This window comes from Poromitra crassiceps (assembly GCF_964638095.1).
Source record: "Poromitra crassiceps genome assembly, chromosome: 23".
NCBI lineage: Eukaryota > Metazoa > Chordata > Actinopteri > Beryciformes > Melamphaidae > Poromitra > Poromitra crassiceps.
This window is the reverse complement of record NC_139639.1, coordinates 2555404-2568220: the sequence shown is the minus strand read 5'-3', so window position 1 is coordinate 2568220 and position 12817 is coordinate 2555404. Positions and strand designations below refer to the sequence as shown.

At 41.6% G+C, this 12817-nt stretch overlaps 1 protein-coding gene across 2 annotated transcripts; it reads right to left on the bottom strand.

Moving 5' to 3' along the window:
* Positions 1–11401: 11401 nt before the first annotated feature.
* LOC310797227 (uncharacterized protein) lies at positions 11402–12817 on the bottom strand. 2 transcript variants are annotated; one of them, XM_083659581.1, is made up of 5 exons: positions 12677–12817; positions 12497–12569; positions 11923–11967; positions 11682–11756; positions 11402–11539 (listed from the first exon to the last, which is right to left on the bottom strand). In XM_083659581.1, the coding sequence occupies exons 1-5, from the start codon at positions 12768–12770 to the stop codon at positions 11440–11442; spliced, it is 387 nt and encodes a 128-aa protein (XP_083515707.1). In that variant the 5' UTR covers positions 12771–12817; the 3' UTR covers positions 11402–11439. The 2 variants fall into 2 exon arrangements, with proteins under 2 accessions (XP_083515707.1, XP_083515708.1); XM_083659582.1 differs by lacking the exons at positions 12497–12569; positions 12677–12817 and adding an exon at positions 12248–12413 and having other exon boundaries at positions 11923–12037.

Genomic DNA, 12817 nt, shown 5'->3' with positions numbered 1-12817 from the left:
CATTAGCCAATCACTAGTTAATCATAGTTAATGAGTAGGTAGTCATTAGTTAATGATTAGTAAGTTCCTGAGTAGAATAGTTTATCATTACTTAATGATTACTAAATGTCAGCTTGTGAATATAGTAGTTATCATTAGTTACTGATTAATCGGTCAGTTCCATGAGTAGAGTAGTTAATCGTTCGTTAATGATTAATAAATGTCAGTTCGTGAATATATTAGTTAATCATTAGTTAAGGATCTTCTATCCAATGTCAAATGCAATGAATTTGCGACCTTCTTTAGGGATAAAATTATAAATATCAGACTAACTATTTCCACATCAAGAACAAATGTGGCTCCGCCGCACCCACAGAATAGGCGCTTAATTAACATGACTCAGTTCAATGTCATTGACCACAAGAAACTAGAAGAAACGATACGAGGCCTTAAATCCTCATCGTGTTGCCTAGACACCCTGCCAACAAGCTTTCTAAAAAATGTCTACAGTTGCCTGGCGACCGACATACTGAAGATAATTAATACCTCTCTTCTTACAGGCATTTTTCCAAAATCTCTAAAAACTGCAGTTGTTAAGCCCTTGCTAAAGAAGCGTAGCCTCGACCCCTCTATAATCAGCAATTACAGACCAATATCAAATCTTCCCTTTATTAGCAAAATACTCGAAAAAACTGTCTACCAACAACTCAATACCTTTCTATCCTCCAATGATCTCCTAGATCCCTTCCAATCAGGCTTCCGACCCCATCATAGCACCGAAACTGCGCTTATCAGAGTTATAAATGACATCCGAATGAACACTGATTCAGGTAAAATCTCAATCTTAATGTTACTAGACCTCAGCGCTGCCTTTGATACGGTTGACCACGAAATTCTATTGGACAGACTGGAAAACTGGGTCGGGCTTTCCGGCACGGTCCTAGAGTGGTTCAGATCTTATCTGCAAGACAGGAACTACTTTGTCTCCATTGGCAACTACACATCTGACCAAACCAAAATGACATGTGGGGTACCCCAAGGATCAATTTTAGGTCCTGTCCTGTTTAACCTTTATATGCTCTCTCTGGGCCTAATTATGCAAAAAAACAAAATAGCTTATCATAGCTATGCAGATGACACCCAACTCTACATAGCCCTCTCATCGGATGACTATGCCCCCATAGAGACACTGTGTCAGTGCCTTGCGCAAATTAATGATTGGATGTGCCAGAATTTTCTCCAACTTAATAAAGACAAAACAGAGATAATTGTCTTCGGCAAAAAAGAAGATAGGCTCAAAGTTACTGCTCACCTCGAATCCCTATCTTTGAAGCCAAAGGACCAGGTAAAAAATCTTGGCATTATTATTGACTCTGATCTAAATTTCAACTCCCACATCAAGCTTATAAGAAAATCTGCCTTCTATCATCTAAAAAATATAGCAAGGATTAGAGGCTACATGTCCAAACAAGATCTTGAAAAACTAATTCATGCTTTCATTTCTAGCAGGCTAGACTACTGCAACAGTCTTTTCAATGGTCTTCCCAAAAAAGCTATTAAACAACTACAGCTCATTCAGAATGCGGCTGCTAGAGTTCTAACAAGAACCAAGAAAGCTGAACACATTACACCAGTTCTCAAATCCCTGCATTGGCTGCCAGTAAATCTTAGAATAGACTTTAAAATTCTGCTAATAGCTTACAAATCTCTCAACGGGTCAGGCCCACACTACATCTCTGAAATGCTTCTACACTATGAACCATCCAGATCCCTGAGATCTTCAGGCACTGGTCTACTAATTGTCCCGAGGACCAAATCAAAACATGGTGAAGCCGCGTTCTCCCACTATGCCTCTCATAACTGGAACAAACTCCCTGAACACATTAGATCTGCCCCTACTCTGCCTATTTTTAAATCCAAGCTAAAGACCTTTATGTTTACTCTTGCTTTTAACTGCTACTAAACTACTGCCTCTCTCGGCCTGTAATTTAAAAAAAAAAAGATTCCTGTACATTTCCAACAAATGGACTGTACATGTAATAATAATACTGAAGAGTGCCTTGTAACTTATTTAAAACAGAAATAATGTTTCATGTTTGTTAATTTGAGTATATATTTTAACTAAAACTGTCGGCTGTGTTTTTTATGTGTGTTTTTTTATATGTGCATTGCTTTGCTGCTTGTTTTTTCGATTATTTTTTTGTAAAGCACCTTGAATTGCCTTGTGTATGAAAGGTGCTATATAAATAAAATTTGACTTGACTTGACTTGAAGGTCACATTGTGAGTATAGTAGTTAATCATTAGTTTATGATTAGTTGTTAGTTCCTTAGTAGAGTAATTACTCATTAGTTAATGGTTCTGCATCCATTTTGTGTATTTGTTTCTACTTAAATTCAACCACTGTTTTCCATTTCCTGTGCAGATAGAAAAGCTGTGGGCATCTTAGAAGAGCAGCTCAACAAACTGCAGATCCTCATCAACACCTGGGCTGAAAACAAAAGAAATTTGTCAGAGCCCAGTGAGTTTGTCTGTGTCGTGTGTGTGTGCGTGTGCGTGCGTGCGTGCGTGTGTGTGTGTGTGTGTGCGCGAGCGCGAGCGTGTGTGTGTGCGCGTGTGCGTGCGTGTGCGTGTGTGTGTGTGTGTGTGAGAGAGAGAGAGAGAGAGAGAGTGAGAGAGAAATCACTATCACACAAGAGATTTGCACTCTTCTGCATCCATTTTGTGTATTTGTTTCTACTTCAATTCAACCACTGTTTTCCATTTCCTGTGCAGATACATGTACACAAACTGTGGGCATCTTAGAAGAGAGGCTCAACAAACTGCAGACCCTCAACAACACCTGGGCTGAAAACAGAACAAATTTGTTAGAGCTCAGTGAGTTTGTCTGTGTCGTGTGTGTGTGTGTGTGTGTGTGTGTGTGTGTGTGTGTGTGTGTGTCTGTGTGTGTGTGTGTGTGTGTGTGTGTGAGAGAGAGAGAGAGAGAGAGAGAGAACCATCACTCTCACACAAGATATTTGCACTCTTCTGCATCCATTTTGTGTATTTGTTTCTATTTAAATTCAACCACTGTTTTCCATTTCCTGTGCAGATACATGTACACAAACTGTGGGCATCTTAGAAGAGAGGCTCAACAAACTGCAGACCTTCAACAACACCTGGGCTGAAAACAGAACAAATTTGTTAGAGCTCAGTGAGTCTGTGTGTGTGTGTGTGTGTGTGTGTGTGTGTGTGTGTGTGTGTGTGTGTGTGTGTGTGTGTGTGTGTGTGTGTGTGTGTGTGTGAAAGAGAGAGAGAGAGAGAAATCACTATCACACAAGAGATTTGGGTAACACTTTACAATAATGTACACAAATAATGTAGTAGTTACTAGTAAACTAATCATTAACTAATAGTTAGTTAATGAGTAGTTAGTGTATAATGCGTCATTAGCCAATCACTAGTTAATCATAGTTAATGAGTAGGTAGTCATTAGTTAACACGTTGACTGCCATTGACGTATGAATACGTCAAAAATAATCCAACGGTTGACTGCCAGCGACGTATTAATACGTCAAAAAAAAATCGATTTTTTTTTTTTGACGGTGCTACGTGGATCAATGCCCCCCGCGTCTCCTATGGAGATATTGGAAGTATTGAATGTGGATAATCTATTTTACCGACCAGCTAGGTGGCGACGGTCCTCTCCCGACAGAGATAAAGTCAACTAAAAGCAGCCGCCTCCCGCGGCTGCTTCCTCCATTCTCAACGAAATGGCTTGGCGATTTTACAGTCAGAAACGAACGAGCCTCATTCTCATACTGTAGGCGGGGGCGCTTTCGCGCTGCTGCGGTGGGGGGTTCCAGAAATGGATGGGTGGGCAGCATAAAGCCTAGAGTCGCACGGGGCTTCATCGGGGCTCTCAAACCCAAGAGACGAGTGAGACCTATCCACACTCGCTGCCAGGGAGGGAGGCTGCTCAAACTCGCTGCCAGGGAGGGAGGCTGCTCGAACTCAGCAGCAGAGCACTCACTTGTGACAAACGCAGGCTGAAAGCCACTAGACACGCCCACGGAGGGAGGAGTTGAAGGAGAGGGCGTTCGGAACTATATTGTTTGGATGTCTGATCTCTCACTGATGCCAAAAATAAATGGTTAAAGTGACTGTTCTGCCTGTTTGATTGAATTTCACAAAACTGCGATTATCTCACCTTTCACTCTCAGACGCTAAAACCATGCTGTACTCAACGGCTAATATCTACATAACTACTAACTCTACAAACTAACTCTTTTAGACAGAGAAAGCACACATTCTATTAGTACTTTTGTGAACTTTGTGTTGACAAACTCCAAGCAGAAAAGAATCCTCGGCTCTTGTAAAATGAGCCAGAATCATGCCAGAATCCTCAAAAAACGGCTTGGCAAAAGCTACCTACAGCAAAAAAAAAACGGCTGGCAGTCAATGTGTTAATGATTAGTAAGTTCCTGAGTAGAATAGTTTATCATTACTTAATGATTACTAAATGTCAGCTTGTGAATATAGTAGTTATCATTAGTTACTGATTAATCGGTCAGTTCCATGAGTAGAGTAGTTAATCGTTCGTTAATGATTAATAAATGTCAGTTCGTGAATATATTAGTTAATCATTAGTTAAGGTCACATTGTGAGTATAGTAGTTAATCATTAGTTTATGATTAGTTGTTAGTTCCTTAGTAGAGTAATTACTCATTAGTTAATGGTTCTGCATCCATTTTGTGTATTTGTTTCTACTTAAATTCAACCACTGTTTTCCATTTCCTGTGCAGATAGAAAAGCTGTTGGCATCTTAGAAGAGAGGCTCAACAAACTGCAGATCCTCAACAACACCTGGGCTGAAAACAAAATAAATTTGTTAGAGCTCAGTGAGTTTGTCTGTGTCGTGTGTGTGTGTGTGTGTGTGTGTGCGTGTGTGTGTGTGTGTGTGTGTGTGTGTGTGTGTGTGCGTGCGTGCGTGTGTGCGCGAGCGTGTGTGTGTGCGCGAGTGCGTGCGTGTGTGTGTGTGTGTGTGTGAGAGAGAGAGAGAGAGAGAGAGAGAGAGAGAGAAATCACTATCACACAAGAGATTTGCACTCTTCTGCATCCATTTTGTGTATTTGTTTCTACTTCAATTCAACCACTGTTTTCCATTTCCTGTGCAGATACATGTACACAAACTGTGGGCATCTTAGAAGAGAGGCTCAACAAACTGCAGACCTTCAACAACACCTGGGCTGAAAACAGAACAAATTTGTTAGAGCTCAGTGAGTCTGTGTGTGTGTGTGTGTGTGTGTGTGTGTGTGTGTGTGTGTGTGTGTGTGTGTGTGTGTGTGTGTATGTGTGTGTGTGTGTGTGTGTGAGAGAGAGAGAGAGAGAGAGAGAGAGAGAGAGAGAGAGAGAGAGAGAGAGAGAGAGAGAGATCACTGTCACACCAGAGATGTGCACTCTTCTGCATCCATTTTGTGTATTTGTTTCTACTTAAAGTGTAACTTACCCCCAAAACACTTTTTTTCAGCTTTTAACCAATATATGACTTTGGGGATGGTCAGAATTTCCACATTTGAGACCAAACTGTTACTTACCATTGTACCATTTGTATCATTTTCAGCCGCATAAGTGACCTCTATGGGTTCAACACTGCTTTTTTTTTGCCCTCAAAACTGCACAACATGTGGTACAACCTGACGTCACGATGAACCAAAGACTATGGGATTTCAAGATAGTAACTCCCTTACTCCCCCTGTACCCTTTCCCGGCTCCTCACAACTCCAAGCCTATTCCCATGATGTCACAAGCATTTTCCTACCAATATGGCACTACAATACACACAGCTGGTCGGATCGACTTTAAACTCGGGGAGTGCGCTTATGGCGACCCTACGGAGTGCAGTGCCCTGTTTTCGTGCGATTCGGACACAAATTGTGCATTAGGCTACCATGAAGGAAAAATAGTCTATCACTAAACTTGCCCCTTGCATCAACCTCTATGTCCTCTTCACTGAAGACAGGGCTGGGAGGACTTTCTATTCTTTTTTTAAAGAATGATGATATTTTTCTTTGCATTTTGACCTGGCTGGAGTGGAGACATCAAATGGAATTCAGTGTTTTGCTAACTAGCCTACAATATAACCTGTGTGATAGAGTGGTGGTAAAAAAACTACAACTATCACTTAGTTGTTGTTCTTTTACCACCACTCTATGGCAGTGAGCTGATAGTCTATCAGCTCAATGCCATAACACAATGCATAACACTCACACAGCTCTCATTTACCACCAAATGGATGCTATGCTACCACAAGCTGGCATGATGTGTAAACAACATGAGGGATGCTAACCTTAGCTGCCTGGTACAAGTAGCCAACTAACTTGCTATGCAAACTGTGCCTAAGTAACAGCATTTCATTTTCACATGTTTGAAAATGGGATTGATGCACTATACTGACCAGTTAAGCAGAAAAACACTGCTGTCAGCTCTGTGCTGTGACGTGTGGGTGGCTGGCTGGGTGGCTTTGCTATGTAGCACCCGACACGCGGGAGGAGGGGTGTGTGTTTTTAGGTTAGGTTTGATCTATGACATAATTTGACTCTTTATATAAATGATCATTTATAAAATCCATAGTAATGAAATTATATTATGAGAGAAAAAAACATCTCTCAAGTTACAATGGGCATGATGCTTCTGTCTGAAAGAGAAACAACCAAAATCAGCCATCTCTGCTGCAGTCCAGGGAATAATCGCCTATCCCAGGTTGACTTATTAAGTGACCATTTTGGTCACTTATTATGGTAACAATACACTGGTGAAATTTTCAGAATTGTAACCCTTTATAAGCCAGTCTGTCTTGATTATAAAAAAAATGCTTTCTGTTTGTTTCAACTTTACACAATTTCCCACAAAATAAAATTCTAAGGTAATGTTTTTGGGTGGGATTAATCAAACTGGGTGGGATTACCTGTCCAGGTGTGCCTGTAATTAGTCCATGATTAGGGGCAGGTGTGCTTGGGTGAGGGAATGGTACAGTAGGAAGTGAGGAAGTGGTGGGTTGTGGGGTTTGAAGTCCAGAGAGTCACTTTTGTACAATGTGGTTTGATGTCTTTCTAAGTATACTACACGTGTGCATGTAACTACTTTTTGAGGAGACGTGTGATGGATGAATACGATGCTAATCTCGATCTCGCTCTGTGTCTGTCTTGTCCAGTCAATGGACCAGCGGTCTCCTGCTGCCGCCAGTGGTCCACCACCAAAGTCCCTGTGTACAACATACTGGACTACACCATTCAGTCTACCGGAGCTTGTCACATCACAGCCGTGGTGTAAGTGCCCAGCCCCATTCACATAGAGTTCAGCCATGTCTGGACTTCCACTTGACTTGTCCACATGTACTTCCAATAGATCACATTATTTAATTTGCAAATGTATTTATCACAACTTCATGGACTGTGACACAACTTTCAGTTTTGGTATTGGGTGCATCAACACCTCACTGACATCATACGAATTCAATTGCAGGTTTGAAACAAAGTCTGGAAAGAGGATCTGCTCCGACCCCAACGGTAAATGGACCATCGCTGCGAAGAGAAAGGTGGATGAGGAGAAGGCGGCCATGCTGTAGCATTGGCAAGTGCAGCACAAAGGCTTCTTGTCAAGCACTGCCAACAAGGGACCAGCAGAAAGCACCAGAGCACCAGAGAGAGAGACAGAAGAATGGAAGGAAGAGGCAGAGGCCGGGGAGAAAGAATAAGGGAGGGAGGGAGGGGCAGAGGAAAAATGTCTGAGGAATCCGAGGAACCACAATCAGAGATAGAGATCAAACTCTTAGACTTGTCCTGCTTCACCACTTCAGAAGCCAACAGACCTGAAACAACAACAACAACAAAAGACTGGGTTTTGCTTTGACTATTCAATATAGCCTACTATGTATATATTTTGACATGCAGTAAACATTCCCTATTCTCATAATGTGTGCATGTCAGTACAGAGAACCTACAATTTGTTAGTCTTGACTCTGAGACAATTGGAGAGAGAGTGCTGCCAACAGAGACTGAGAACTGAGTCTAACATTTTGTACAGTGTAGTCTCGGCTCCCAGACCACCCCATTTACACCTGTATCCGCATAAGTTATCTGGATACAGGTCGCATTTAACAACCAGGTGTAAATGGGGTGTAAGATCCAAACACAATGTGAGCCAGACCTCCAGATGTGGTCAGGGCAGATCTGATCACGATCGCGACGCATTTACAGCTTGCATTAACATGCACATTTCCTTATGAAGACAACTTATGCAGATACAGATCGCATTTTAAAGCCAGGTGTAAAAGGGGTCTGATGAGCACTGAGTCAGATGATGACTCAACTCACTTTTATGTATGCAACTGTTGGTCTCTTATATATGATCCTGCTAAGGTACCTTTTGGTACCTTACTTACCGTAGCACATATTATTGTAGCCATGTCTGTTTATGTCTTATTATTGTTTGGTTACAACTTTCTCAACCTATAGCTTTGCACCAATGGGAAGTGGAGGAGGGGCGGGGGGGGGGTGGAGGTTGGGTTGAAGAATTATGTTCAAAGTATCACTGTCGTCTATTTTATGGAAAAATTTATAAATGGTTAAAAAAGGTTAATTTTGTAACTTTGTCCTTTTTTTGCAACTTGTGTTTTTGTGTACATTTGGAACATAGAGTAGCATAACATATAAATTGATACAAAATTATAAATTGATCAATTGATACAATTGATCCAGTTTGTATTTATTTATTTCTGAGCATTGAAGGAGAGAAATTATACGCACATCACATAGGTGCAAGGCTATCAGAAAAACTGTGCACCTTAGAACTCAGAGGAGGTGATTTTAGTACCTTCTTGTGCCAAAAAAACACTCCTACATGCAAGTTTACATCCAACAGTTTCTAAATGCTGGGGACCCATACTGTATATTTCTAACAAACATTGGGACTACTCAACATTTCCATGTTCACAATAGGGCTCTATAGTATCTGGCAAATAGACTGTTCTCAGATACTGTGATTTACTTCCCACAATGTCATTGAATTCACCATTAACTATTTACCTGTATAGTTTATGTTATAGTTTCATTGTAATCATTGACCATCAAAACATAGGTGTAGACATCACCTTTTCTGTGTTATCCTGTGTGGTTCAGGAGATATGGTGCAAAACGCATAATTTGGTTATGGCGGAAAGTAAAATGGCTGCCATGGCCATCACAAGGCATTGGCCACATGGCTCCCTTTCTGAAAATGTTCAGAGTCCCAAATTGTACAAGTAGCCTACAGCATGTCTCATGTTTTTATGAAAAAGTGAACATCAGACGTCTCTATTTTCTATAGTGCCAGACTGAAGGAGCTGTCAGCCAGTGGAGGTGGTGGAGCAGGTGAAGCTGTGACAATGAGCAGTGCTGGGAGTGAAGATTACTGAAGGCACTGAAGGCATCATCTCCAACAGCACTGTATCAGCAACAACGTTCTATTAGTCCAACCTTTGTCCAAGCTGACGGACAGCAGCAGCATTCTGTGTGGTCAGCGCTTCCCAAACTGTGGTCTGTGGCACCCCTGCGGGGGGCGCTATACATGTCAGGTGGTATAAGGCCTCAGAGAATTGGATTTAAAGAAAGTATTTGAGAGACAAAATGAGCCTATTATGATGAAATTATCTAATTAGTTGTTTTTTTAAATGCAATGTGGGCCTTAATGTTACATTCTCCTGACTCAAGGGGGCAGTAAAGAGAACAGCTTGGCTCCCCTGATGTAGACTTTTTGTCTTCAGTCTTAACAAATGTTTCAGTTTAGTCTTCTTTTTCTATAATCATGCTTGGTGCGCTTTTTTCCTATAAAGACCCTAAAGTGTTTAAAGACACAGGGGTAATGTCAGCAAAATACTGAGTCAGCTGTATGAATGTGACAAAATATGTTCATCATATTTCTCGAAAAGAGAAATAAATATTCACTTCACAGTACTGTTATTCCCTGTGTTTATTTAATCCAATCCATGTCAAATCTATCACACAAGTTTACTGATCTTCTTCGAGGTATTTTGTAAATGACATAGCTGGTTGATTCCTTGCAAAACCAAGTTTTCAGCACGTGGTTGTGGAGCACATTTAACAACAATTATTACTGTAATTTTACTCTGGAAGGCACAGCTCACTGTTCATCAATAGATATTTTTCCTACCCTAACACTAACACCTGTGCAACATGAGTGAACTGCTGCTTTGCATGCTGCATGGTATATTTTCTGTGGTGTGACATGACTTACCTTCTGTGTTTAGAGGAGCTTGCAGCCAGTACACCTGCTACAAGGCAAGGTGTGTAAACCCTTTGTGATGAGCTGTGTTGGTGACCCCACCCCCCACCCCCCCTCTGATGCTGATGCAAACGCATGACATGACTGGCAGGGGGCGACCTCCTGTGCTATTTCAGAGCGCTGCTCTAAGGGGTTGGCGCTTCTGCCAGACAAGGTGACTCCCTCAATGACACACTCACCGCTCAAACTGCACGCCAGTAACATCGACTTTCCACTAGATGGCGGAAACGACCCATAATAAACTGTAACTTTACCAGCCTGTGACCCAGCAATACATAATAAATATACCAGAATAACATTAAAACACATGTTAACCCTTTAATGTTCACTCCAAGAAAAAAAGCAATGTAAAATGCTGCTCTCTCTCCACTGCTGCTCTAAATGTTTAGTCTGGGTTGCCAGGCGTCTAACCCCCCCCCCCCCCCCCCCCCCCCATTTCAACCACTGCTTGAACCAGAAAATGATTTAGAAATCATGCACTTTTATAATGCTAATAATATGATAGTATAACAACAAATGTCAGCATGTTTGTTAGATAGTTAAAAAATCATACTGATGAAATTATTTTGGCATGATAACACTAAATATAAAATATTAACAACAATGCATGATCACAAGTGTTTTTATTCAATACAAAATAGTCAATTTTAAACATGCTCTACCAAACGGTTGAGTTGCCACACCATGGAACATTTTACCATGAATTGACAACTCAACCATTTGGCAGGGCAGTTTAAAAAAAAGACCCTTATAAGACAGTTTTTTGTTGCATCAAGTTACATAATTCTGTTTAGTAACATGTTAGATGATATAATGTGTTTAAAAAAAAACTAAGCTTACATTTGAAAATTCGACCAAAATTAGTCCACGTCAGGAGTGATTTTCTTTTTCGAATTTCCTGGGAGCAGACTGACTGAAAAGGCTTACTGTTAAAAAGCAGAGTGGCCTCTAGTGGATTATTTTTTAATATAGCATACCGCAACCGAGTGGTAGAGATGGCTCAATAAGGATGAGTTAAGTTCACCACATTTTTTTAATCAGAAATAGTGACTGAAAATGTGCTCTACCGGTTGAGCAGACTATTAAAGGGTTAAATAAATTGATTCAAAGGCAGGTGGCTTAAGATATTATTCATGATTGATCAGGATGAAGGTGAAGAGTGTTGGGTAGAAGTTGCAGTGTAGGCGGCGGTGGTGGTCTTCTTCATGGCGGCCTTGTTCCACCTGGCTCTGCGGGCCTGACTGTCAAACACACAAGCATGAGCATCAATGGTCCAGCTGATTTTTACACAGTTGATTTATACAGCGATGCTATCTGTATCTGTATTATATGAGCTGCTCCTCCATTCTGGAGACTGGCAGAAATACCAAAGGCCTAACTCACTCGAGTTCCTTGATCCTCTCCATGACCCAGTCCTGTTTCCAGTGGCTGCAGATCTCACCTTCTGTGGTCGTGAAGCTGGACGCAAAAAAAGAACACAATCAAACACTGCATCCTTATAAATGTTCTATAGCAATTAGCAGCAATCCAACACTCTCATGAAGATATACTCGGCAATAGAGCATAGGTTTTCAACGTTGATCCCCACACCATGTCTACAGACAGTGAAGAGTGCGTTTCTTACATGATAGCGCGAACACAAGGTGGGTTCCTCCTCTGGACCCTGTAGCCCAGGATCTGAGCCGTGACGTTGGCGGTGATGACCTCCCTGCAGCAGACGTGCACTTTGTTCTGCGCTTCTGATGAAACATACAAGGATTTGCCATTATGAGCAGACTTTCATATTTTGCAGCATCAAAAATCTTCTCCCCTCTCCTCTTTCTATTAGAACAAATAGGTTCATAAATATATATTATTGTAAGTAATATTTCTATTTCTTATCAAAGGAGGATGGAGCTAATACACGCCTACAGCAGCTGTGCATGCAGCAGGTTACTGCAGTGACTTACCGGATCCTGTTGCCAGCAGTGCCAGAACCCCGGCGAAGAGAGCCAGGCACGACAGTCTAATGATACACAGCTGCATGGTTCAGGTCGGAGATGTTCCACAGAGATGTTCTTTGCTGATGCAGAGGGTCTGGTCTGGTGAGATGGAGATGACTGATCTTCTCTGATCAGAGCCCTGGTTTAAATACAGCCAAAAGAGGAACCAGGTCGTGATAACCGGATCCGTATTCTCCTTGGAATTTCTTTGTGTGTTCGAGGATGGGAGCCGTGATGTTGGCGGGGGTGACCTCCCTGCAGCAGACGTGCACTTTTTTGGATCCCCTTCCTATTAGAACAAATAGGTTCGTAAAAAATGTTGCCCTGCATTGAAATCAACCACTTCAGATTCTCATGCAAAAGTACTATTTCTTATGAAATGAGGATGGTACACACCTACAACCAGAGTATTATCGGATTCTGTTGCCAGCAGTACCGGAACCCCAGCGAAGAGAGCCAGGCACGACAGTCTAATGATACACAGCTGCATGGTTCAGGTCTGAGATGGTCCACAGGTTCTTTGCAGAGGACAGAGGG

Coding starts and splice junctions, on each gene's coding strand:
- LOC310797227 (XM_083659581.1), bottom strand. CDS start 12,770: ATGCAGCTGTGTATCATTAGACTGTCGTGCCTGGCTCTCTTCGCTGGG. Junction 11,968..12,496: donor ATCACGGCTCCCATCCTCGA/ACACACAAAGAA, acceptor TCAGATCCTGGG/CTACAGGGTCCAGAGGAGGA. Junction 11,757..11,922: donor CCTTGTGTTCGCGCTATCAT/GTAAGAAACGCA, acceptor TTTTGCGTCCAG/CTTCACGACCACAGAAGGTG.